The following is a 26124-nucleotide window of genomic DNA, read 5'->3' on the forward strand; positions in this document are numbered from 1 at the left end:
CAGAGCAAAGTGGCATTAAGCACCCAGGCATCCATGAGTCCTTCAAAGGAGTCACCTGCTATCCAAGGGCTGGCCCTCAGCCTGTTCTGTGACAAGCACTACACACTGATCATATGGACTCAAGCCTAAGAAAAATCCTTAAAGTTGTATCCTTAGAGGAGAGTCAGCCCAAACAGTAAGTGGGCTCTCTGTGGGAGGGACCTAAAAGATTAATCAAACACTGAGGTCTCTTGGGCCGTGGTGGGGATGAAGAGGCGGCCAGTCCTGACGTCTGGCGCCAGCAGATGGACGAGAAAGCATGCTGATGATTTATTAAAGATTCAGGGGGTTTATTGAAGAGAGGAGCCAAGTAGGAAAGATTGGAGGGGGGGGATGCTTAGGTCATCTTCTGAACTAAGAGGACACATTAGCTCTGTGGGGAAATAGAAATGTGTGTGTGTGTGTGTGTGTGTATGTTGCATGCCAGCATGTGTGTGTGTGTGTGTGTGTGTGTGTGTGCATGTATGTGTATGTGCATGCCAGCATGTGTGCGCATGCTCGTGTGTGTGTGTGTGTGTGTGTGTGTGTGTGTGTGTGCATGCCAGCATGTGTTCGCATGCTCCTCTGTGTGTGTGTGCGTGCATGCTCGTGTTTGTGTGTGTGTGTGAAGTATCGGTGTGCTGCTTAAGGCAAGATAATCCCACCACAGACGCTCCTGAATATCCTCCAGAATGATTTTAAACACAGTTTTGTGCCTTCTTCTTTTTTGAAGGACTCACTGGAGACCCATGGTTTTCCTAAGTTAAGGTGAGACTCAATGTCCCTCCTGGATTCCCAGCTCAAGAGGGTACAGTGTCACTGGCTGTCGGTGCTTCCAGGGAGCACTTCTGAGGTCAACCCTGGGCATGGGAGGAGCCTTAATCATCCCTTCCCTTACCCCACTGCAAATCATGGTGTCCTGCCCACACCCCACACCTAAAATGGACATGACAACCACAGTACATTAGAAATATGCCTGTCTGTTATCCCAGTAAGTAATGATGCTCACAATGCCTTCCATTTTATTTCACATGATTGTAAAATGCTACAGCTGCCTATGAGGGAGAGCATGATGACCGTCATGGTCACCCCCGTTTTGTTAATGAGTTGGGAGCTTTTAGTGGTCCCCATGGCCCTAGAACACATGGTCTCCCTCTCACCACATGCTGAGAGAAAATACTTGATCATAAATTATAAACATTCAGGATTTTTATGCTCAAGCATAATAACCAGAGGGAGTGATAAGAAAGGCAAGCCAGCTAGCTTTAAAACAGAGTGAAAGCATAATTATTATTACTATGGGGTTGGTATAGATGAGAGCGGCTCAAGAGCTGTGAGCCTGGAAATGGGTCTGGCACCCTGGAAGAGGAAGACTAAAGGCAGTTACTGAGTGGGCAGCTTGGCCAGAGCAGGGTGGAGGCTGTTGTGCAAGCAGGCAATGTGCACAGTAAGAATCAGACATGCTGGCAAGGGGGGCCCTCAGGTTACACAGTCGATCGAAGTTCAGTAATGATTTCCCTGCCCTGACCCTTAGTCTCCTGGTTAATGGTGATGACAATATCCCCCACAGAGTGTATTTAAACGACTACTAGTGGAACCCTTATTGCCAGTGGAATACCTCGGGTGGACAATGTCACAGCAGCTTAGGAAGTGCCTATTGTTTTCCAGGTTCACTCTTGTCATGGTTTGAACCCGAAATGCTCCCTCACATTGGCTCCGCCCTGCAATGGGCGCATCCTTCATTAGCCCCGTTCACATTGCTCATCTTTTAATCTCGTTTCATGAGTGACAAAGATACACTGTCAAGTATGAAATGTTTTGAATTCCCATGTTCTGAATGCTGGGCTGTCCCAGTGAGGGATGCTGCTATGTTGGGAGGGAGAGAACCCAGTTGGAGGAAGTAGGTTATTGATGGGGTGTGTCTTTAAAGGTTATAACAGGTCTCTAGTCTGCTCTTCCATTTCTTCTTCCCGTCTACCATGATACGTAGGATCCATCAGGCTCTCCCTACCATGATGGACTGAGGAGAACCAAGGTGGCAAACCGAAAGGCTAAGTAATTTACTGAAGCTAGTGAAGGGGACTAGAGCCAGCCTTGCTGGGTTTATTCATGCTATAATAACACCCTCATGCTAGACTGACCCAGTTGCTACTCGTGTCTGTTCTGTGCCTCTTTACACTATTTCTACTGAGTTCCAGAAACTAGAGATCTGACTAGGAAGGGAAAACAGGTTGTGTTGCTCTGCAGGGACAGGGAGATGGGGGAACCGCTTTCTGGGCTTATCCCAAGAGAGACGCTGCCCACTAGGAGTCTCACTGGGTAGGAATCATGTGTCCATTGCAAGACTGAGTCAAATGGTTCCTGGGTATCTGATCCTATACAGAACTGGTTTTCTTTCCAATTCCCACACTTTAGTTCTGTAGAAGGCCGGTCCCAGGTCAAGAAAATAAGTAATCTCCATATGCTCCATCTCCCTAACTTCAGAGCGAGAGAGATAAAGGGAAGCAAGGCATATGACTCCCAATAGCGGTGGGACTGGTTTCTTGGGAGAGAGCTGTGTGTGCCTAAGAGAATCCTCTGTGGGGTGGGGGTGGGGAACATCCTCCTTTCTCTACCTCCATCCCGCATTCTTGGCGTCATCCATTCCAGCCCAGGAGAAGCCTCAGAGACACACCATCTCTTCTCCCTCCTCCTCACCAGCACACAGATGTCAGGGCATGAAGAAGACGGGTGGAGGGAGCCAGCCAGCTTTGGGCCCAGTGACCTTTTCTGGATGTCAGTTTTCTCGGAGCAGAGCGCAGTGAGTTCACTACTGGCTTCTGGAATCAGATCTTGTTTTTCAAGCACAGAACATCTAATCCACTCTGAGCTCTGTTCCGTGGCAGGACAAAGAGGGAGATGAACAGAAAATACAAACCGCCTACTCTGTGGCTGACCCTGAAGTTCACACTCGACTCTTAGGAGGGCAAGGCGCAGACAGCACAGAGAACATGATGAGTATAAAATCAGAAACTCCTTTTAATCTCATTTCATGGGCAACACAGACACACCGGAAGGCATGAAATTTTTATTTCATGTCGATTTCACTGGGATTTCACATGCAGATTAATTTGTTCATCCGCATAAACATATACGGCATCTCACCTACTTCTTGCCTCAGCAGCTGCTCTCTCGGTGTTAGCAAACTTCCCTGCCTCATAAAAGCATTTCAAATGATACTGAGACCTGCTGTAATGTTACAACGACCCACATTGATTGCTTAGTATGTTATTGAATCTCAGCATATTCAGAATGGAAAAATTAGGCCAAAACCGAAGGGTGATTTGTCAAGGACTTTGGTTAGGCACTGTGGAAAGGAACTTCAAAGACTGCCCTCAATCCATACCTCTTTGTATACCCCATTCCCTTGGGGGGGCTGAACCTGGTGACTCCCTTCTGAGGAGCTGAGCTATATCTAAGGAAAGGCCACTTGGGCCCAACACTGCTGTCCCCCTTCATTCGCCTTCCTCATGTATGGGACATTCCAAGTTGCTGAGGAGAAAGAAGAGTAACCAGTGTATTTCCTGGGTTGGAAAGCATTTCCTGGGTTGGAAAGGATGAAAAAGATGTCACAGCAGATGGAGAGGGAACAAGAAGGGTCGTCTCCCTTTGCCCCCACCCCCACCCCCAGCCCACTTGCACCCTTGGGCACACACAACTCTCTCCCACTCTTACTGAGAGTTATACACTTGTGTCATCCTTTACTTCTCTGGATCTTGAGTTGAAAGAAATAGAGAAAGTAGAGATAAATTATTTCTCATCCTTTTGTGACTAAGTCACAAGAGCCTGGTTTTCATGCTTTGGGAGAAGACGCTACGATGTTGTAGATCTCCACACATGGCTGTGGTTAACCAAATCTCACCAAAAGCCATGTGAAGGAACTTGGAGGATGATCATCCTCCAGCCAACCTCTGAGATGACAAAAGTCTTACATGACTCCTTGGGGGCAGCATAGGAGGCTCCCTGAAGTAGGGGACTCACTTATACCATAGATGGCTGACCTATAGGAACTGTGAGGAGGTAAAAGTCATCTTAGGTCATCACTTAGTGGGTTCTCAATGTTGTGAGCCTTTAATACTGTTCCTCGTGTGATGATCCTAAACCATAAAATCCCTTAATTGCTACTTCATAAATGTAATTTTACTACCATTATGAATCATAATGTAAATATCTGATATAGAGGATATCTGATGTGTGACCGTTGTGGGGTTGTACCCATAAGTTGAGAACTGCTGCTATAACATTTTGGAGTAGCTATTGTACAAAAAGATAAATATAGGTATCCTTGGCTACAAAAGGAAGAGAGGGAGGAGGAGGAGAGGGAGGAGCAAGAAGAGGAAGAGGAGGAAGAGGAGGAGGAGGAGACTGTCGTCGTCATCATCATCATCATCATCATCATCATCATCATCATCATCCTCATGCTTTCCTAGGTAAAACACAATTTCCCTTCAGTACTCGAAGGAAGAGCAATGGAATTACATCCTGTTCTGTCTCTCTTCAACACACTCTGGCCCAAGAGTCCCCATGGGTCCCTTTGTTCATGCTCTGGTGGCCTCCACTCACAAGATGATACTAGGAAGTGAAGCCTGAGGGATTCTACATGCAGAGAGAACTTAGTATTCAAATGATCCTTTTCTCCCTCTCTCCTTCCTTCTTCCTTCCCCTCTGTCTCCTCCTTCTTTGGATATCATCTCACTAACTGTTCTAGGCCGGCCCCCAATGCAGATGCTCCTTTTATAGTCTAGCATGCAATGAAATCTGACACTTGTGTGCCATCTGCAATGACTGTCTTCTTTCTCCCTTCTTGCTGGGACCACCTACAATAACAATAGTGAAAGTGGATGGTGAATTTGTTTTGTACAATGGATGTCCTAGTGCATTGAGTCTCCATGCCCCTGGAGAACTGTAAGTTAAAAAAAAAAACAAGTGCTGTCCTAGGTGTTGTCACCAACATGCCTTCTTTCCAGTCTGCAAGGCCACTCTACAGGGTACCTGGTCTCCAGGTAGCCCTAGTTGGGCCAACCATGCTACATCCCCTTGCCTCTAGCTACCACCATATTCTTGGAAAAGCCTCGATGCCAGTCCAGTTCTGAGTCTTCACTTCTTGTTCTTTGGAGAATATCAACACCTCCTGGATTTATTAGCTATCTACATCCAGAAGCATCAGAAATCTCAGAAAATCTATGCCTTGACACTTCTAGGCCACTTCCACGGCCTGATTAATTGCAGGCTGTAGATCAGAACGATGATCCCAGAAATCAGTTCTGAACATCCTGCCTCCTGGCAAGGTAAGAGAGTCCCACAGGGTCTGTCATGACAAACTGGGAAGCTAAGTAGAGAGGGAGTGGTAGAATATGAGGTCATATTACTCGGACTCAATTAAACGCTCTGTCTCCATCTCCCATTTCTGGTTTTGAGTCACCACCAACAGCTGGCAACTTTTCTTTGACCCCATCCTCACCCCTCCCCCAACACACACACAAAAGAAAACCGTGATTGCTATTTGTAATTTCTGGCCAGGAGGGGCTTTGCAGGCCACCTATTTAATCGGCCCCTCACCGTGAGCTGCCGGGTAGTATTTCTGAGAGATGTCTGTATGATTGGTGAACAAGATAGACAAGGGCCAAGAGAACTTGGCAGATGATAGAAGACGGTCTGATTAATTTCGTAAACTCTTACTCTTGGTGTCTCACCAATGATTCTGAGCCTGTGAAAGGCTCACTATTCCAAGCTTCTCCCTCAAAACCTAACTGGGCTGCTGCCTTGCCCTGGCCCCCTTCTCCTAGTAATACAGGAAAGTCAAATATAGCTATTGATTTAGTAGAGCATACCACATATTATACCAAACAGAATTCTACGTGATATCTATCAGCTTAGAAATGACTGCTTCCAGCTGACCCCACCCTTTTTAAAAATGAAAACACTGGGGATCATAACAGTGGACTGACCCACCCAAGGTGATGGCTGTGTGGCAGAGATAAGCTTTTGACCTTTCTAGCGACTAAACTTACTCAGCTTCCTTAAAGCATCTGGGCTTGGGGAATCCTATCAGACAGTACAGACAGGCCCTATCCACACGATGCCATCCGCTAGCACAGCCTACGAGGGCCCTTTCACCACCCTCTCCTGTGAGGGTGCCCCTGCTGAGGTTCCCAGCACTTCTTCACGATGCTGACTCACAGGAAACTTCCCAGCCTTTATCTTTCTTCTCATGCTATGGACCACCTTTCCAAGTGTTCTAACTGCTCACAAAATACAGCTGAGATACCTAATCATAGTTCACTACCCCAGCCTTTGTTCTTTGGACTCCAGTCTGCCATAACCTCAATCTTCCAGCCACACACAGTGCTTGACCTGCTCTTTGGTCCACTCTGCATCCCCGTAGGCATCACCCCTCTCCTGTGTTTGTAAAATGTATGTGTTCTTCTAAGGCGGTGGTTCTCAACCTTCCTAATGCTGTGCCCCTTTAATATAGTTCCTCATGTTCTGGTGACCCCCAAACATAACATTATTTCATTGTGACTCTATACAGTAATTTTGCTACTGTTATGGAGTGTAATGTAAGCATCTGCTATGCAGGATACCTATTATGCAATCATGTGGCTCATGGACCACCACTGCTCTATGGTCTGGCCAGTTTTTTTTTCTCCTTTCTTTATCTTGCCTTCCTAGGACTCCACCGTCATCTAATTGCTGTAATTTACCACCAAGCATGGTGAAGTTGCTTTTCTGCCTGCTCTACTGACTGTGGTGGCAGTATAAACAAAAACTCACCTATAGTTACCACTCTGTCGCTAGCAGGATGGCTAAACACAGTCCATGAAAACAATCCAGGCCTGAAGAATGAGTTTGAACAGGTGAAGTGGCTGGAGGAGGGGTGCCCAGGGGGCTACAGAGAAAAATGTCCTTTACCACCCTATGGGTGATGTCAGTACGAGGGAAAGAGGGCCAAGGTCAGGAATGCAGAGACCAAGCAAGCCTTTAAAACTAAAGAAGAATCACAGGTTAGAGCACAAAGTTACTGTGAAGTAAGAAGGATGTGTTGGGCCATGGTAGTTCCCCAAGAGCATCTGGGATATTGCCTGTTTAGCTTTCTCTATTGCTATTGTGTAGTAGATACTCAGCCTGGTTTAAAAGGCAGTGTGTTCACATTTCCCAAAGTCTCAGGAAAGACAAACAATTCTCCCTCATGTGAGAGACTGAATCCACTGGACTGTGGTTCATGTAATCTTCTAGAAAAGGTCCACCCAATATGGCAGCCGTTGGCCACATGCGACTAGTGAGCGTGGGAACTGTGCCTAGCCTCAATGGCATTATTCAGTTAGCTACGCGTATAGAATCTATCCACAATTTCAAAGAAAAAGAATGGCAATTCTTTTGATAACTTGCTTTTACATAAATAGCATGTTGAAATGCTACTACTTGACATTTGGGGGTAAATAAAATACATTGTTGAAGTCAGGTCTCATATATATGCTCAAGTGGGGCCAGTGAGATCCAGTCCCCTTCTGCCGCTCATGAATCAAGATGTAAAATTCTTGGCTCCTCTAGCACCAAGTCTGCCTGCATGCCGCTGTGCTTCCGCCATGATGATAATGGACTGAATGAAGCTCCGAAACTGTAAGCCAGTCCCAATTAAATATTTTATGTAGAAGAATTCCCTTGGTCATGCTGTCTCTTCACAGTGATAAAACCCTAACTAAGGCAGAAGTTGGTACCAGGGCTGGGATATTGCTGGGATAGGCCTGACTATGTTTCTGTTTGGAGGAATTTGGATATGGAGACTTTGGATTTGGAAAGCAGTAGAATGCTTTAAGTGGGGCTTAATGGACCATCTTAGTAGGGATATGAAAGACGTTAGCACTTAGGGCTATAAAGCCAAAACTAAGACAGTGTCAAAATACCAGAAAAGGCCTCCCTTTCAAAAATAATTGATAGACTACCAGATGCAAGAGGCAGCCTCAGTGAGATCTCGCTCACTGTCTCCTTTCTCCCTCAGCTCTGCAAGTCAGACTTGGACTAAGTTACCAACTGGCATCTGAATGCAGTTTAATGATCCATCACATTAGATTGCGATTCGCCTTTGTCTGCCCACCCTCTGCCAAAAACACACATGCCGATGTGGAAGATGGGCTGCCTCCTGCTCTTGGGACTGGCAGACACCCCTCTGTTCTTAGTGCTGTGGCTATTCCTCTGTAAGGACTTTCTCATCTCCAGCTCTGGTCCAACTCCTTGGGACATCTCTGGGTCATGTGCAAGACAAGTGCCATAGGGGCTCACAATATCCACTTGCCTCAGAAGAACATGGATTTATTTTTTTTCCTTTTGCGTTAGACCTCAAGAAGTGACCATTGCTCCACTGTGCACCAGGCTTACTTGGTGAACCAACGTAGATCTTTCATGCTGAGCAGACATGGAAGACAGAGGCCCGCTGGAAGCTGAGTAGAGGGGGGATGGCTGCTTCTCAGCTTGTGTACACTGTGGAAGAGAGTACCCTTTGGTACTAGGACCTAGGTCAATTAGTATCAATACTCCCCAGGGGGCAGGTGTGTGTGTGTGTGTGTGTGTGTGTGTGTGTGTGTGTGTGTGTGTGTGTGTGTGTGTGTGAGAGAGAGAGAGAAAGTGCTCACCAAAGGTTCTATAAATGTAGAAGCTTCTTCCTGGGACCAGAAAGTGTTGGGGATAGGCCAAGACTTATTTCTGAGTGTTTCCTGAAAAAGAACGTTGGAGTCTGGGAGCATGGCGCCTTCATGTCTTATTTTAGCCCTGCTGGAGTCACATGGCCCAATAGTAATAATAGATATGCTTACCGAATGCTTGCTCCGTCTCAGGTGCTCTTCACAGAGCTCTAAAGGCACACAGTGATTCCCCGGGTAGGTGGTGCATCGCTCCTCTCTCTCTCCATAAAGAAGACAGAGAGCAGCAGAAACTCATCTAAAACCAGACACTCTGCCTCCCCACTCAGTGCTTCACACACCTTATTCCTGTACCCTCGAGGGATATCGGGCTCACCGATTGTTCTGGTTGTTTTTATGTCAACTTGACACATGCTAGAGTCATCAGGGAAGAAGGAGACTCAAGTGAGAAAATGTCTCCATAAGATCCATCTGTAAGGTAATTCCTTAATTAGTGATTGATGGAGGAGTGCCCAGCCCATGGTGGGTGGTGCCATCCTTGGGCTAGTGGACCTGAGTTCTATAAGAAAACAGGCTGAGCAAACCATGATCAACAAGCCAGTAAGCAACACTCCTCCATGGTCTCTATATCAGCTCCTGCCTCCAGCACCCTGCCGTGTGTGAGTTCCTGTTCTGACTTCCTTCAAGAATGAACAGTGCTGTGGAAGTGCAAGCTGAATAAACCCCTTTGTCTCCAACATGCTTTTTGGCAATGGTGTTTCATCACAGCAATAGAAACCCTTACTAAGACACTGATTCAAGTCTTATTTAATACTGGCCTTTGTCTCGATTTAGTGCCTTGAAAACTACATTCTAGAATGCTGTAGAAAGTTAGAAAACCATGGGCTAAAGAATGATATGCCTTCTTCCTGTTTCCTGATGCTTGCTCATATTTCCCAGATGTCCCAACTACAGGCTCAGTGACTTATAGCCTTCTTCTGCTCAAGAGGAGAAACTTCCTTACAAGGGAGCAGCTGAGATCAGATCTAGGCCTATGTCTCTAAGAAAAGGCCAGACTCAGGGTCTTGAGCTCAGGTATGTTTTCCTTGAGGGCCAAGTGACCAGTATCTCTTCTCCAGGGACTCTTGATAATGTGTCCCTTGGAAAAGCTGTTAGGGGTCAGGTAACAAAAAAGCAAGGGCTTCTCACCTTCCTAAATTAATACCCTCTGAGTGAACCTTCCCTAAATCTGTCTCTATCATCCCCTTTCTGCCTTCCCATGTCTGACTTGTGTCCCAGCTGTCATATATCATTCCTGATGATTCTCTGCTTGCAGTCGCATGCTCTCAAACACTTCCCCATTTAACAGTTCTCTCACAGGATCCTCTGTCCCCACTAAACCAGTTCACCCACCTCCTTTGGTTGTGCCCTAGTGACATTTTCTTCACACCTCCTTTGTCCTTTTACCCCCTTCTTGCCCAGGTGCTTATCTGTGGGTACTGTGCATCCCTTGGTCTAAAGCCCTTCCTCCACCACATATCATCTGAACTGATCCTGCCCACAAAGCTGTCCATCTCTATAGGAAGACTGCCTTCCTCTGGACAGGGCCACTTTCCTACATTTTTATATTCCTTACGAGCAAGTTACTCGACCTGCCAGAGTCAATTTCCTCATCTCTAAAACCAGGATCACAGCAAAGTTGTGAGGCTTAGCTGAGAGCACATATATAAGGTGCCTGGAACTTGTCAGGGGAGCAGTATGATCAATAAGTGCTTGCCCATTATGGTCCTGGATTTATGAGTGAACACGAGAATCCTTTGTGGAGTGAAGGTGGCTTTAAATTTCCCATGATTTGATTTTCTCATTCTGTTCTGAGGATTCCTTCCCACCCCTGCACTCCCAGACATTGTTTTCAGTAGAGAGTTTGTGAAGGGATAGAAGGCACACTTGGAGTCCCTGTCCATAGTGCTGATTCTGATGAACAAAGAATGATGGCCAGGGACTGCACTGGACTCTGGAGATACAAAAAGAGGTCAGCACTCCTGACACATGGCCCTCAAAGCTTGGGTGGTAGACAGAGAGGGAATGGATTCTTACAGTTATGTATGGAGTGATAGTTCTTTTTTGGAGATGGGCTTGAGTGTGTGGGAGATACTGGACTTAAACTAAGATTATCCTGGAGAAGAGAGACACTGTCTGAATTACTGAAAGATGAAGGAGTGTCCTGAGCAGAATCAAGAGCAGGGAACAAAGCAGTCCGCCCTTTTGTTTTAACCAGAAAATGAGCCCCCGTCAGCCTTTTGCAGAGCTGTGGGGAAACACATGCACACTGTCAGAAAAGAGTGTCAGATGAGGCACCACGAGTCTGCTTTTGCAAATCTCTAGACTGTGTGTGTGTGGGGGGGTGTGATCTTGAGCAGATGCCACTCAGGGCAAAGCCAGTAGGATTGTTGGGGTTGCTAGTCACCTGAGCAGGAGGGATGAACCACAGATCCGGGCCAAGTGCACAGAGACGCGGAGACCTCTAGAAAGTGGACTGGACAAAACAGAGCAAGAGAGGACCGTGATTCCAGGATGTCAGGCTCTCAGCTCAAACGGTGAACAGAAGGACCTAGCCTAGGAGGGAGCAGATCTGAGAGCCAAGAGGCACTGGTTTCTCTGCCTGGAGAGATGACCCAGGCAGGCTCAGGAAAGTGTGTGAACGAGCAATGAAGGAGACTCAGACTGAAGGGCTGGGGGCAAGAGGAAGTGACGGTGTGGCTACTCTGGCTGTCTGCAGGTTTATTTCTGGAGCAGACAAGGTAAGAAAGCAAGAACAGCTTATTGTGATAGAGCCTCCACCAATATAAGGGCTTCTTCTTGTGTTCTCAGAGAGACCCAAGATACCCAGCTCTGGCCGTTACAGACCTTACTCCTTGCTAGCATTGAGGGACTGGCTGGCCCCAGTGCTGAAGGGCGCCTCCTTACACCAACATTCATCTGGCTTTCTAGCCACGTCAGGCCTCACATGTGGCTCTCCCTGTGCCATTCCACTGTCTGTCACCATGCTGGGCTTGAGCCTCCTTTCTGCAGCTTCTCCCACCCACAGCTGTCATCTCCTCTCCTGCTCTTTTCATCTCTTGTCAAACACATTTTGTACTTGCTGGCCCTGAGCCCTAAATCACTTCTTCTTCTGGCCTTGGCTTCTCTCCTCGGTATCTTTTAAGTGTAAACTCCACCAGATGAACTGTTGCGATGTCTCCCCACTTCCTTGAAGCTTTCCAACCTTTAAAGTAAGTTTGACACTCAAGTGGAATGCTCACTGCTAGGAGTCCAGGAGCTCTCCAAGGATGTCCTACCCACATGCTCTACAGCAGAGAGCATCCTTGAGCTGAGCTCAGCACAATGCACAAAGAGCAAGCAGCGTCCAACCCAAGAGGGCAGGAGAGAGCTCTGAGCCAGTGTTTGTCCATGCTCATCTTGCATACACCTTCACCTCTCTTCCTCTGAGCCTACCTTGCTTTCTTTGACTAGAGTGGAGAGAAGTCCCATTCTATGGATGAAGAAATGGAGTCTTGAGAAGTTTCAGTAACTCACCTAAGGACCAGATAGGAGAGAGATGTTTTCCCAAACTCCCAAGAATTTGAAAATCTAGCCTTGCCTTTAGTGCTCCAGGTCCTTTGCCTAAACCTCAGCTTCCTTCCCCGAAATAGTCCCTTCACCCAAGACCAAAAAGGATGTTACAAGAGATGTAAATTGTTACATAAGTAGAAGACACAAGTAGCTTTACTTGGAGGACATCCTGGACCATTCATCGTTTTATTTAGGAATAGCGCAGGCACCCTGGCCCTAGTCCTAGAGCCCTTATGATTTCTTTAAGCAATCTACTAGCACTGTTTCTACACAGCATTAGGGGTGTATGCCTCATATACAACAAACCAATGGTTCTTTAAAGTGCTGGAGGCAGGGGAGGGGACTGTCATGTGGCAAGTCGTAAGTGTTAAAGATGAGAAGTGTGAAAATTCTGGGTCCCTATTCCAGGTGACACCTTCAGGCAAGTGACTACAAGATGCTAAACTGACACCCACAAGCCATGCCCTGCTCAGCAGCAAATGGTCCTGATGCTGTTGTGCTAGAAGAGCCTGTGCTTCCAGTGTAAAAGGCAGGTCTGATAATTGACAAAACAGGTCTGACCAACAGATGCTAGTACCTCAGGCCAAGAGAGGCCCCGTGACCTCCATGCTGAGAAAGAAGTAAGGAGGGCTAGCTGGAGGAAACAGACAAGGTAGCGCTATAAAGGACGGTGCTAATGGTTTTGGAGGGTCCTTGAGTCTGGCTAGGATGGGGAGTTTGTGGAGGCAAAGATTAATTCAGGGCGATGGGGGTGGGAGGAAGAGGCTGCAAAGCAGGAAGGTGTCATGTTTCTGGAAATAGCTTCTAACCTGATTCCGCTCCTAAGTCAGTTCTTGCACACAATCTTACTGGAAGAAGAGCGGTTGATGCAGCAGATGGAACTGGAAGTGACCATAATAACCACCTCCAGTTATTATACTCAGGGTTCACATGAAGAAATGGATGCTGTATATATATATATTAGATTTATTAGAATTGCAGGCTTACAGGCTGTGGTCCAGCTAGCCCAGCAATGGTTGTCTACCAATCGAACCTGCAGGAATCCAGTATTGGTTCAGTCCACAATGCTGGATTTCTCAGCTGGTCTTCAGTATATGCCAGAATCCAAAATAAGTAGGTTATAATGCCAGTGAAGGAAAGAACTTTCGGGGGGTGGGGTGGGGGAGAAGGAGGGAGGGGGAGGGAAGGGAAAGGGAGTGGAAGAGGGAGAGGGAGAGGGAGAGGGAGAGGGAGAGGGAGAGGGAGAAATAAAGGGAACTGGAGAGGGAGAGGGAGAGGGAGAGGGAGAGGGAGAGGGAGAGGGAGAAATATATCTTTTATATAGGCTGCCAGCAGAAAGGTGTGGCCCAAATTAAAGATGGATTTTCCTACTTCAAAAGATCTAGATTAGAAGTGTGTCCTCCCACTTCAAATAATTTAATTAAGAAAAAATAATCCCTCACGGGTGTGTCCAGCTACTTGGATATTAGTTCATTCCAGACACAGTCAAGTTAACAACCAAAACTAGCCTTCACAGATGGCAAAGGGGCTGAAGAAGTTAGAGCCTTGTCTCAGGAAGAACCCAGGAATTCCTGTATTGACCCCCAATTTCTCTCCATATTCTATGACATGGCCTCAAAATGTTTGGCAAAATGCCAAAAGATAACTCAAAGAGAAGCAGGCTTCTGAAGAGGGATGAAGAGTCAAGTCTGGCTCTTGGGGTTTTGGCAAAGGTCATAGGTAAAATATGAAATATTATCATAAAATAAGGTAAAAAAAATTACTTGATTTGGGAGTCTAACCAACGTGCTTATGGAAAGTTGCTGTTCTGGGTAGTCTTATGTCAACTTGACAGAAGCTAGACTGATCTAAAAGAAGGGAAACTCAACTGAGAGAATGTCTCCATAAGATCTGGCTGTAAGGGATTGTCTTGATGAGTGACTGATGGGGGAGAGCCCAGCCCATTGTGGGTGGTGCCATCCCTGGGCTGGTGGTCCATGGTTCTATAAGGAAGCAGGCTGAGCAAGCCATGTGGAACAAGCCAGTAAGTAGCCCCCCTCCACAGCCTCAGCATCAGCCTCCAAGTTTGAGTTCCTGCTGTGACTTGCTTTGATGATCAATAGTGATTTGGAAGGGTAAGGCAAATAAACCCTTTCCTCCCCAAGTTGCTTTTGAGACACTCCAATGGTGCCTCCTTGCAGCAACAGTAATCCTATAGGACAGGGGTAATCCGTGAGATAATATAGTCGCAGTGGCTGCAGGAAGGTATGTAACCGAAGTTACCCACGTGGAGAGGCTGCTATGCTTAAGAACTATCATTCCATGGGGCAAACATCATCTCTTCCACGGGTATATCCGTTATTGCTTTGCACACAGTCATCTGTAGTCTAAGTTCCTCGTGGCAAATGTTTATAGTCCAAGCCACCTTCCCATTTTGATATTAAACATATGCTTGAATCTCTTTCTGGACTTCTTAATGTTGCCCACATCTTTGGACTATATGAACTATGGGGAACAGACCCAGGGAGGAGGCAGAGAAATCTGCCTCCAGACCCAAGGCCACTCATCAGCACCTTCAAGGCCACAAAGGGAGCTTCTCCAGTCACCTGCCCATTGAAGTTTGACCCAGGTGACAGGACAGCAGATGACACTCTTCAGTCATTAGATGATTGAAGTGTTGCTTTTTGCACCTCCAGGCAAAGCTAAAATATACTTACCAAACTATCTTAACTGTCAAACCCAGAATCCTTGTGTATCACCTTTTTCTCCTTACTCCAAAGCCCAAGTTCATCTTAATTACTCTGTCACTATCTTTGTCCATCTGTTTCTATCTTTCTGTTTGTCTCTGTCTCACTCTGTCTTTCCCCCCATAGTAGAACTTATATATTTATATAATATGTATATAAGTCTTAGAACCTGAGAACCTGATTTTGAGTTCCAACTAAGCACCAGTGAACAGTTTAACCTTGAAGAGGCTCTTTAACCTTGCTGAGCCTAGTTCTTGTCATCTGGACGTGTGGTTCATCTCTACTTTTGATGACATATCCAGGGCTCTATAACCCACTCGGTGCTCATTCTGAAGCACACAAGTTGCTCTGGGATGAAGGACAAGTCCCATTGTCACACCCAGTTTCTTTACTCCAAGGCCAGTATTTGCTCCTCATCCCTCCCATCAAACCTACGTACAAGTCGCCCAGTGTGACAGCCATGAAACCACCCAAAGGGTTCTGTTGCTAAGATCCATGCCAAACTCCTTCTCTGGTTTGATCCCAGTTAGGACCAATCTTATTTTGGTATTCCTCCTTCCTGGCGGGCATCCTTGTGACACTGCCCCATTTTGCTTAGTGCACTTTGGTTCCTTTCCTCTATTAGAAACTCCCATAACAACAAGCACTGGCAGAAAACATGCATAGGACATCTCCAGGGTTGCCATGGCAATAGAGTATGAGAACAAGAGCCTTCTAGTTGTTTACTGAGTTAACTCTAAGCCCTTCTAAAGTCAAGACTTTGCTAACCATGACTCTGTTTCTCTTCCAGAACGTTTTTGACATTTCACTGTCTTTCCCGTTTGATAGTTTCCTATGGTCTTATTCCAACATGGAATGCCCATCCCCCTGGTGAGATCATCAAGGCCCATATGTTCCTGACAGTTATAACTAAAACATCATCTACTTCTGAAAGCCACGGATTCCCTCTTCTACATAGGTCAGCTCCCCTTTATTCACAGAAATGTTTCTAGCCCCTATGATCCAGTACATGGCCAGGGCAGGAGTAGCCAGACTAAAATATGGGAGAGAGGGAAAGGCAGGGGCGCTGAACTGAATCAAGGAGAGATGGTCTCAATGAAGTCCATACTTGAGACCCAAAGGGACCCATCCCTAAGCCAGAACTTGACAAATGGAATATTCTAAATACAAGTGTTGTCCTAATGAGCTGAACGTACGGATTATAAATGAATAAATGGTGATGTGCATAATGCAGGGCCAGAGTTGGTGGGCGTTTCTAGGAAATGAGGTATGGAAAACAAACATGCTAAGGTAGGTTTGTCTAGACAGACCCTGGTCAGCCAGGGTTGTGCCTGACCCTTTTGTGAAGACGAAGGAGCTGTGCTTCTGGGAAATCTGGAATTCAGAGAAGGCAGCGGTAGAGGAGACCTACAGGCTCAGCAGTCGAAGAATCAGGAGACACACATTACCCCAGTCCTGTGGCCCAACCTCCTTCCTACCTGGAGAGAATTATCTCAAGAATCTCGTATTAATTACTTTCCTCAAAGCCATGACCTACTGTCTAATTCCAAGCAACTTAAGGAAGGAAGGGCTTTCTCTAGATTACAGTTTGAGCATTCGGTCCTTCAGGATGGGACAGGCATGGCATGGTGGGGTGGGCTCTCAGTGGTGACTGCTCACTTCCACCCTTCCCCCACAGTGCAGGAAGCATGAGGCAATGAGGCTGAAGTTCCTTTGGCCTCCTCCTTAAAACACAATTAGCATGAGCATCTCTGATTCCCTTGCCTGCTTGTGGGACCTTTCTCTTCCTATCGGGTTGCCTCGTCCAACCTTGACATGAAGGAAGGCATGCGTCTAGTCTAGTCTTACTGTATCTTGTCATGCTGAATTTGGTTGGTATTACTGAGAGGTCTGCTCTTTTCTGAAGGGAAATGAAGAAGCAGTAGATCGGTGGGGAGAGGGGAGGTATGTGTGTGCAGCGGACTGGGAGGAGAGGCTGTGGTTGGGTTGTATTGTTGAGAGAAGAATAAATTAAAAAAATGAAGAGTTGTGTTTGTTCTCTTTGTTCATTTGGTTTGAGTGCAGGTGTCCTGTAGCTCAGGCCAGCTCCAAGCTTTCTATAGAATGAAAGGGCAGCCTTGGACTTTCTCTCTCTGCCTCTCCTAAGTGCTGAGAATATAGGATGAGTGTTACCCTACCGTCCTCCTTGCTCCCTCTTCATGAAGTCTGAGTTCCTAGCTCATGGGTTGTCTGCCCCGCACTCAGCATTAGCTCCCGTGAGGCCACTCTAGAAACACCCTCGCAGGCATGCTTAGAGGTATGTCCGTCTCCTAGGGGATTTCAAGTCTGGTCAAGCTGACAGTGCAGATGAACCATCACAGCACCCTAGACATCAGTGCTAGGACCCAAGTCTCCTGCTGCCTCCGTTTAACCGCACGGCTACTTCCGAGATGATGCTCTGAATTCCCTCCAGTGGTTCCCTTCCTTGCACGCAGCAGCAACTTGGACTCCAAGCAAACAAGACATAGAGATTCCATCAAAGGGCTCACATCTCATTCTGAAAAATGGTTCACACGGGGTGGGGTGGGGTGGGGTGGGGTGGGTGGGGTGGGCGAGGGACTGGAAAGTAGCAGATGTGAAGAGCTTGTTTGCAGAAGCTAAGTGTCTGTGATGGGTTTCCCTCCCCTCCTCTCAGACTTGCCGCAGAATCACTAACACAGTGCTGAGCTAGTGGAATAGCCTTGACTCTGAGGGAATACAAGCATTTTTTTTTTTTACGCTTAGTCATTCCAGCCTTAAAGATTCTTATCCTATTACCGCTAAGTGACGAGCACGAAGAGAGAAATGATGATGATCTTTGACAGCCATTCCAACCGAGTAAATACAAGGATGGAGGAATGCGTCCAGAGACCCGGGCCACAGCCCCTTCATTTCCCAGGATGAAAAGGAGCACAGGAAAAATGTCTTCCTGGTGAGATGTATCCAAGTGTGGAATTTTCCCTCCAGGCAAGAGATGGGCGCCCCACTGGTTCTTACCATTTAGTTCCACACTGAACTAAAGGCTGAGAGAATATGCCAGAAGGGAGCAATCAAACCCAGCCAGGCCAGGGAGGAGACCTAATGAAGTTTCCTTAGTTCTAACTCTATGTAGCCCACCCATCACCTGCCCCCCTGCAATCCAAGCAACCCCATCCTAGGCATTGCTAGGCAACAGCAAAACCATGCATTTGCTTTATCCAAATATCCACACACCCCCTCCCACCACCTGAGGGGTGTGTCGCCATTTGATGGCTTCTTGCTTGCCAGGTATTTTACGTGCTATTGGGATGAAGGGAACGCCAGCAGTTGTGGCAGGGTGAAGGTAGGATAACTGGAAAATAGGGATTGTTTGTTGGCCCAGTCACTGTGTTATGAACAGAAGAGCGCTGGAGACATACTCTTAAGGCTCTTAGCTCACCTGAAGTTGTCTCTTTCTTACATTAACATTTTTCTGCACAGCACACGACGACCTCCTTTCAGTCATGTGATATAGGACATATCCATGTCTTATTTATCGTTATGACCACAGGACCCAGGCAGTGATCTGGAGACTACATTGTTGGCAGAGCGACATGCCTGAAGTGGAAACATTGGGATTAGGAATGCCCAGTGCTCTGCTCAGTTGAAATGGGATAAGCTAGCAGGACCATAAAGACTGAGTGAAGCTGGTCCACGCTTGTGCAATGATGTGAAGAGCGGAGAATCGGGAGAATGAGTGGAGGTTATCCAGCCCAACACTTTACAAAGAAGATGAAGAAAAGGGAGGAACCGGGATGTTTCATTAAGTCCATCTGCATCCCTCCTCCCCACATCTCTCCAGAGACATGTATGTCTAAAGGATGCAAGCAAGTCTCAGCCTCAACACTGTGACCATCGTACCAAATGGATGTGAGGGGTAGGGTGGGTAAGGGAGGGTCACAGTGTGACCATGTATGACCACCCACCGCTTTCTGTACCATTCTGGTTTGAGGAGAATGCTAAGGATTCGATCAGTCCATCAGCCCACAGGGGAGGACCAATGTCTTCTCCTCCTCCCACCCCTCCCTGTCAAGTCACCTGGCTTCTTCAGCTTCTGAGGCAGTTCACCCCAACAGCTCTCTCCTGGTGGCTCTTGCTCTAATGCTCAGCTAATAGTTCTCTCTTCCAGGTGCTGTCCAAATGTATGCTATAAATCAGAATCCAATTACTGTGGTACGAAAACTGGAAGCAAATTTAATAAGCTCAGACCCCTCCCACGTGCTGTTTCTTCCCTCTTCTCTCTTCAGTAATGAGAACTCTTCAAAGGGGGGAAAACTTTTTCCCCTTTAACTCTGTGACTGTTCTCTCCACTTCTCATATGAAGCTCCTGGGGGGGGCAAAGGATAATGAGAGAGGGTTTCTTTAGCTCCTCTGTCCTCTCTGCATGGAAGGCAGGTGAGGGAGAGAGAGCAGGAAGGGAGGGAGGGAGGGAGAGAGAGAGAAAGAGAGAGAGAGAGAGAGAGAGAGAGAGAGAGAGAGAGAGGGGGGGGGGGTTAACAGTCTTTCTAATGTCTTCCTCTTTTATTTATTCAACAAACACATATCATGCCCCTTATCACACACCAGACACTGTAATTGAGGTTCAATCTGTTCCTTTCTCTACAGGGCAGTTGACACCAGAACAAGCAGGATCTTTGCCGAAAGGCTGGATGGTGTCCTTAGCAGGAACAAAGCCTACATCACGGGGGCTCAGTTCCACAAATGAGTGAGGCAGCCAACGTAGGTCATTGGCTGTGAGGCAAAGCATGAGACCCTGCAGTACACAGATCTTAGGAACAGTGACGCTGGTTGTCAAGAGGATGCCGGGATAAGGGTAGAGGAAGAGGGATAAGAGGGGACAAGAGAGGCCAGCCTATACAAGGCCAGAAGCCAAGATACCTGGACAGAGGGAGAGGCACACAAATGCATGGGCAGGTGGATGCACTTATCCCAGGGCCTCTACTCTCTCCTCAAACCCTGAGACTTTTGGCAGAACCAGATCACACATGGATTTCACCTGGCCTGTGCTTCATAGAGCAGGTCTCAGAGTCACCTAAAGTTCTCGATACGCCAGGTCTCTGGGGTTCACCTGAAGCTTTCTGGGCAAAGCCTAAGACTGTGCATTTCCAACCTGCTCCCAAGTGATGCTGCCGCTGGTGGTCCTTTGGTCTGGAGAATCAGACTTTCAAAGCCATTGTGAGTTCTTGCTGTTCAAAGTGTGATCCACAGACCACAGGCATTGCCATCGTTGGGGAACCTATTAGACATGCAGAATCTCAGAGCTGAAGATATGGCTAAGAGCATTGGCTGCTCTTCCAGAGGACTCGGGATAGCGACCCACATGGTCCAGCTACCTGTAGTAGTTCCAGCTCCTAGGGATCTCAATCCCTATTCTGGTCTCCTCCAGCAGTCCCCATACATGTGACATTCACTCTCTCACACATACAGGAACACAGATGCATAAATAAAAATTATATATATAAAAAAAAAACCTTAGGAAGAAAGGAAATGCTGGATATCAGCCCCCCTCGCCCCCAACCTACTGAGTCAGATGGACAAACATCCCTAGATGACTTGTCTGTTTGCCTGTTTAAGTCTGGGAAGCCATCACGAGGAACGGCCACCCTCAAGTCTCGATGCTCATTAGAGTCACTTGGGAACTGAGCAAGGACACACTTGAGTTGATTGGAGTCTGGGTATCAACATATTTAAATGGCTCCCAAGTGCCTCTCAGAAGAAGCCTGGGTTGAGAGCTGCTAAGATTGGCATTTAGAAACCAACATATCCCACCTTGATGCTGCTCAGTCTATTTCTCTGGAATCGAGCCTGACCTTGAACCCCACCTTTGTCTTTCCCTAGCCTCACCGCCACACCTGACAGTCTGACCCCTCCATTCTGGTGTTTGAGCTAGTGCTTCATTAGTTTGTTTAATCATCTCTCTCTCTCTCTCTCTCTCTCTCTCTCTCTCTCTCTCTCTCTCTCTCTCTCTCCACACACACACACACACACACACACACACACACACACACACACACACATATATATATATATATATATATATATATATATATATATATATATATATGAAAATAGGTCAACACTCTCCATATTTTATTTGACCCTTATAACAACCGAAGTGCATTAGATCATTATTGTTATTTTTATCCCTGCTTTTCAAAAGAGAAAAGCAAGGTGCAGAGAAAGTTAGTGAACATCCATTCATCTCAGCCAGGATGGGAAACGGCTGCCAGATCCCGGAGACCCCGTGCTGACCCTATGGCAACCCTTTACATTGTTCCCAACTTCAGCCTGCTTCACATAGGAGGTCTGGCCTGACCTCTTGCTGGTGGTGAACTAACTGGTGATAAATATTTTCATTTCATCTCTGAAGATTTGGGTAAAAAGCAAGACCAGATTTACACCGTGATCTTCACTGCAGATTTGTCCTCCAGGGGAGACATATGGGAACGGTATTTTTGGCAATCACAACTTGGCGTGTGGGGGGAAGGTAGCTGTGAGGGTAGGGAGTGCTACTGGCATCTAGTAATAGAGGCCAGAGAAACTGCTAGAATCTTGGGATGCCCAGGATAACCCCTCCATGAAGCATCAAAGAGCCCAATGTGTCAGCAACATTGCTCTTGAGAACTCTTGACCACCATTAGCTATGTGGGGTCATAACTAAGGTCGGCAGGCCCCAAAGTGAGTCCCACGGTTCTTCTGGTCTGTGTGGACGAGCTTATGGGACTACGCCAGCATCTGTAGGACTCGCGGCAGGATTTGGAAACCTGGCTGGTGATGCTAGTCATAGATGGTTTCCGTAAGCGGGAGCTGGATGAGGGAGATCCTGTATGTAACTAGGACATCTCTCCACCCAGTGACCTGAGTCTGAGGGAAGAACATCTGGCTTTTGTGGACAGGCTCTGGGGTTCATTCTTGAGATCACAGGGTACTACCAGCAGGGGGCAGCACTCTACTAAACTCAGCCTAGGGATGGAGGATCCAGTGGGTCCTTGCTCAAGAACCTCAATTCTGAGCCTTCTGATCTCTATTCTTTTGGGTTCCCCATCCCCACCCCAGTAACATTCGCTGAATCCAGAATTCTCTGAGCACCACACTTCCAGCTCCTGCAGGGTAAGGCTGTTGCCCTGAGGCAGACATACGGCTAATATTCTTTCCCCTTTTGTCTTCTCAAACAGTATCAGGATTCTACCTCAGTCCTCTTTGCCCTTCCTGCTGCCTCCCTGCCAGATCACAACTCTTTAACAGATGGAACCCTGGGTAGGTACAGAGCCCAGAGCTGGCTGGCAAGCCAGGCTTTTTGGGGGGGAGAAACAAGCTTGTCTCTTCACTGCCTGACCCCACAAGTCTGGCCTTTGTGCACACATTCATTTCTGCTTTGCACAGGAAAGTGAGAGGGCAGGACAGAGCTCAGCGCACTCACCTGCTTGGTGAGCTCTTGGCATGTCCTCCCTTGGCTAAGAGCAGTGGTGCCTGCTCTCCAAGGCCTCCCACCCAGTTGTTCCAGAGCCTGTTTCCTTCCTGGGGGGAGGGGGCAGGAATCTGGCATCTAGAATCAGGACAAGGAAGCAGCTACCTGACTGAGACCTAATGAGGCTTCCCGAAAGCCCCTAATGGGGCTTCTCTCCCCTCCCTCTTGCCTGATCTCCCGCACGTAGTTTCTGCTCAAGGAAATATAATAACTTGGTATTCAAATTTTGCTCAGAGAGAAGTAACAGGATAAGGGCTGGGGAATTCAAATAGCAATATTAAAAAGAATTTCAATGGGACTCCGACTCTAAGAGAGTTTAGGCCAGTAGGAGGGAGGGGGAGGGGACTCTGGCTATAGGGGACACAGACACTGCTGCTTAGGGGGACGTTCGTGGCATCTCATAGGGAGAGTGAAATTCACAGATTGGTCAGCATTAGAAGAAGCCAGGCCATCATCCAGTTTGTACCCTTTGCTGTGTTCATGTGGACTCCAAGACTCCAGCTCCATGCAACCCTGAGAGTGACTAACGAGGACCAGCTGAATGTCTCCAGGGGACACATGTCGCCTACAGGATTTCCGGGTTGCGCAGCTCTGCTTTGGAAACTGGGTCCAAATGACTTCACACAGTCACGCTCAAGAATTACCAACACGGTAAGCCGCAATAACTATAAAAGCCCTTTGCATGCAAATTCTTTCTCCACAAATGGGGACCCAAACCAACTAGAGAACGACAAGGCTGAGAAGAGTTTCAAGTCAATCCTCGCTACCCTTACACTCTACGCCTTTCCAGTTGAACTGCCTTTGACTCTTGCCACCCAGAGGCCGATCTGTGTTGGAATGGGTGCAAGGACACTCATGCATTTCTCTGAGACTCTCTAGCATGTCTGGGCCAGAGCATGGCGGTTTGGAGGGGAAAACAGTTAGGACCCCATTGCTTTCTCCGACCTCAGCAGCAAACAGAGGGGCTCCCAAGACCAAAGGAGCAGTTGGCAAGGAGACAAAGCATCCCCATTCACGCGGGCTCTTTCTGCTCCTAACAAAGCTCTCTACCTCATCTCCGTTGTGCTCTGGAGCTGTGGCCTCTCTGAGCCAGTGGCTACAAAGAGGGTGTGTGAAAGCCCCCTCCCATCCAGGCAGGCAGACAGGAAACAATTCTTAGGGAAGAGGCCCCTCTGAGTCTCTTCTCACATTGTGAAATGTGCATGAGGTGCTGTGGAAAGAATTTCTCTTAGTGACAGGAGAGAGCATAGCCTGAATTCCTGAGAGTTTACCCATCATGCCCTTCTGCTTCGAGAGCCAGGCTGGGATGTGAGACTTGGTCAAGGAAATCCAGGTCCGGTCTTTTGGTGTTCCACTAAACCTTTAGCATTATATAGTATGCATCACCTAGGGTGACCACCAGGTGAGGAGCAGGTGTGCCCTCTGTGGTGGGCATCTCACTCTCTTTAACCTCCAAGTAGAAAGCAGCATCTTTGGGATGGTTGGTGTGCAAGCAGCGTGTGGCACAGAAATGTTACTCCATCTTGTCACCTGCACTGGTCACTGTGATCAGTGAGTCTCCAAATCAAACTCATTGCTAATAGGTCCTGGCTGCGGTGATGGGTAAAGCCCCTACATGGAAGAAGGAGGTACCTCTTATGGCGTGTGTCTGGGACGGCCCGATTGCTCGATATCCGCTCGCTCTCCCGTTGGTTGAAAGCGTACAGTTTGTAGGGATCATCACCGACACGCCACTTTTTGGCATTCAGATACCGCCGCTCATCAAACTGCTCCCACAGGTCGTCCCAGTCCGCATCGGAAGGCTGTGTGACATGAATGGAAAGTCCGTGAGAAGGCTCCCCAGCCACCACCAGCTCCCAGCCATCTGTCAGCGACCGACCAGAGATGAAGCTTGTTCTGGCAATGCTGAACTCAAACATGGGGCCAGGGGCAAGAACATCAGCAAACGCGCCAGCAATAATAATCACATACAGAGGGGTGGTAATGTTGCTGCTGCTATCTATCAAGCCCCACGTGCCAGGTACAGTTCGAGGACCATCATTTCCATGATCTCCTATAATCCTCACACAATTGCTCAGATGTGTCCATACATGCTCAGGCAGGCAGTACGTTGCCCAAAATCCACACCTAGGGAGCAGCAGGACCTGAGCCTAAATTCTAGCACTCCAACCCAAAAGACCATCTTCCCAGGATGATATGAGGATACCCGGTGCACCAGCACAGACCCGGCGGACCACAACTGCTGTTGTCTCCAATGAACTTCAGGAGAGGCAGTTTCAGGAGGTATGTCATTGATCCACAGTGGCGTGAGACCCACCAGACACCTTGGTCTTTTATTTCTCCAACCGAAGAACCTGTAGCCACTCTTAGAGGAAGCATCAGTGGGCGAGCCAGTAATATGCCAACAGTGTATGTCCGAGGACACAGGATTTCAGATTATGGAAGGTGACTTCCATGTCCTTGGTTTGATTCATACTTAAACTCTCTGGACAGATAGGGAACAAGGGACCCTAGAAAGGCCACCAGCCTAGCAAGTGGCAGGTCTTCAGGCAAAGCTTGGTCTTCTGGATCCTTCCAACAGGGGAGGTGAGGGCCTGCCTTCCCATCAGAGCCAATGATGTCTGATATACCCCAACAGCTAAATCTCAGCCAACCCAGCTAGTGGGGCTGAGAATCCAGGCCTCAACTTGGCAGCCGCTTCCTAAAAGCTGTTCCCACCCTCACCATGAGAAAGAATAGTCTATACCCCCCAATACTCACAACTTCCAATTCCATCTAAACCACAAATGCTGTGCCTCCAGGGAGAGCTTCCTAATGGTCTCAAGTGGGGTGGCTCGTGCCCTGAGGCTGGCATTGTCACCAAGAAGTTGCTCATTCATACTGCTCATTCATACGACCCTAGTAGGCAGGTCACAATCGTATACTGCACAAATCTTAAGGGAGAAGAGACCAGCGCTCAGTCATAGAATGCTAGCTGTTGCTGCACACAGACACGCAAGCAGGAAATTCAGAACTGGCTTAGTGACATTTGCACAGGCTTTGTGACAGGTAAGAGGGGCTATACCAGTCTGCACGCTCATCTTGTGCACTGTGAGATCTTATCTGGTAATTGATCTCTCTCTTCCTCTTTGTTATCTCTGTTTGAAACAGCATTTTTTTCCAATAGCATAAAACGAAGCCCTGGAAACCAGTGATTTTTATCCAATAATTGATTTTATTAGTGTCTTATGATACTGCGGCTCCAGAATTTGCTAGGGGGAACTCAGGTAGGTGTGGGAAAACCACAAACTGTGCTGTGCAGTGTCACAGCTTGACAGCTGCCACCTCTGTTTGGAACATCACCCCAGGGTGACCTTGACATCCCATCCTCATGGGAAGGGTCATGGGACTGTCTCCCAATGGCTCACTGCCAACTTAATTCATTATGACTCTCAAAATAAGTTGTAACCCTCACGGTGCTCTGAGCTCAAAAGGAGGGAGGAAAGACAGTAGCACATGTCCTAGAGAGGTCCCACACTCACACACACACATACACAGACACACAGACACACACAGAGAGACACACATACAGAGACACACACACACAGACACACACACAGAGACACACACA

The 26124-nt window shown here is 47.6% G+C and overlaps 1 protein-coding gene across 1 annotated transcript in view; it reads right to left on the reverse strand.

The window, feature by feature from the left end:
* Galnt14 (polypeptide N-acetylgalactosaminyltransferase 14) overlaps positions 1-26124 on the reverse strand; it is a 214368-nt gene that overhangs the window by 55468 nt on the left and 132776 nt on the right. The window contains exon 2 of the mRNA XM_021217755.2: positions 24147-24316. Within this exon, the coding sequence (XP_021073414.1) occupies positions 24147-24316 (170 nt within the window). The remainder of the gene's footprint in view (positions 1-24146; positions 24317-26124) is intronic.

Source organism: Mus pahari, chromosome 18 (assembly GCF_900095145.1).
Source record: "Mus pahari chromosome 18, PAHARI_EIJ_v1.1, whole genome shotgun sequence".
Lineage (NCBI taxonomy): Eukaryota > Metazoa > Chordata > Mammalia > Rodentia > Muridae > Mus > Mus pahari.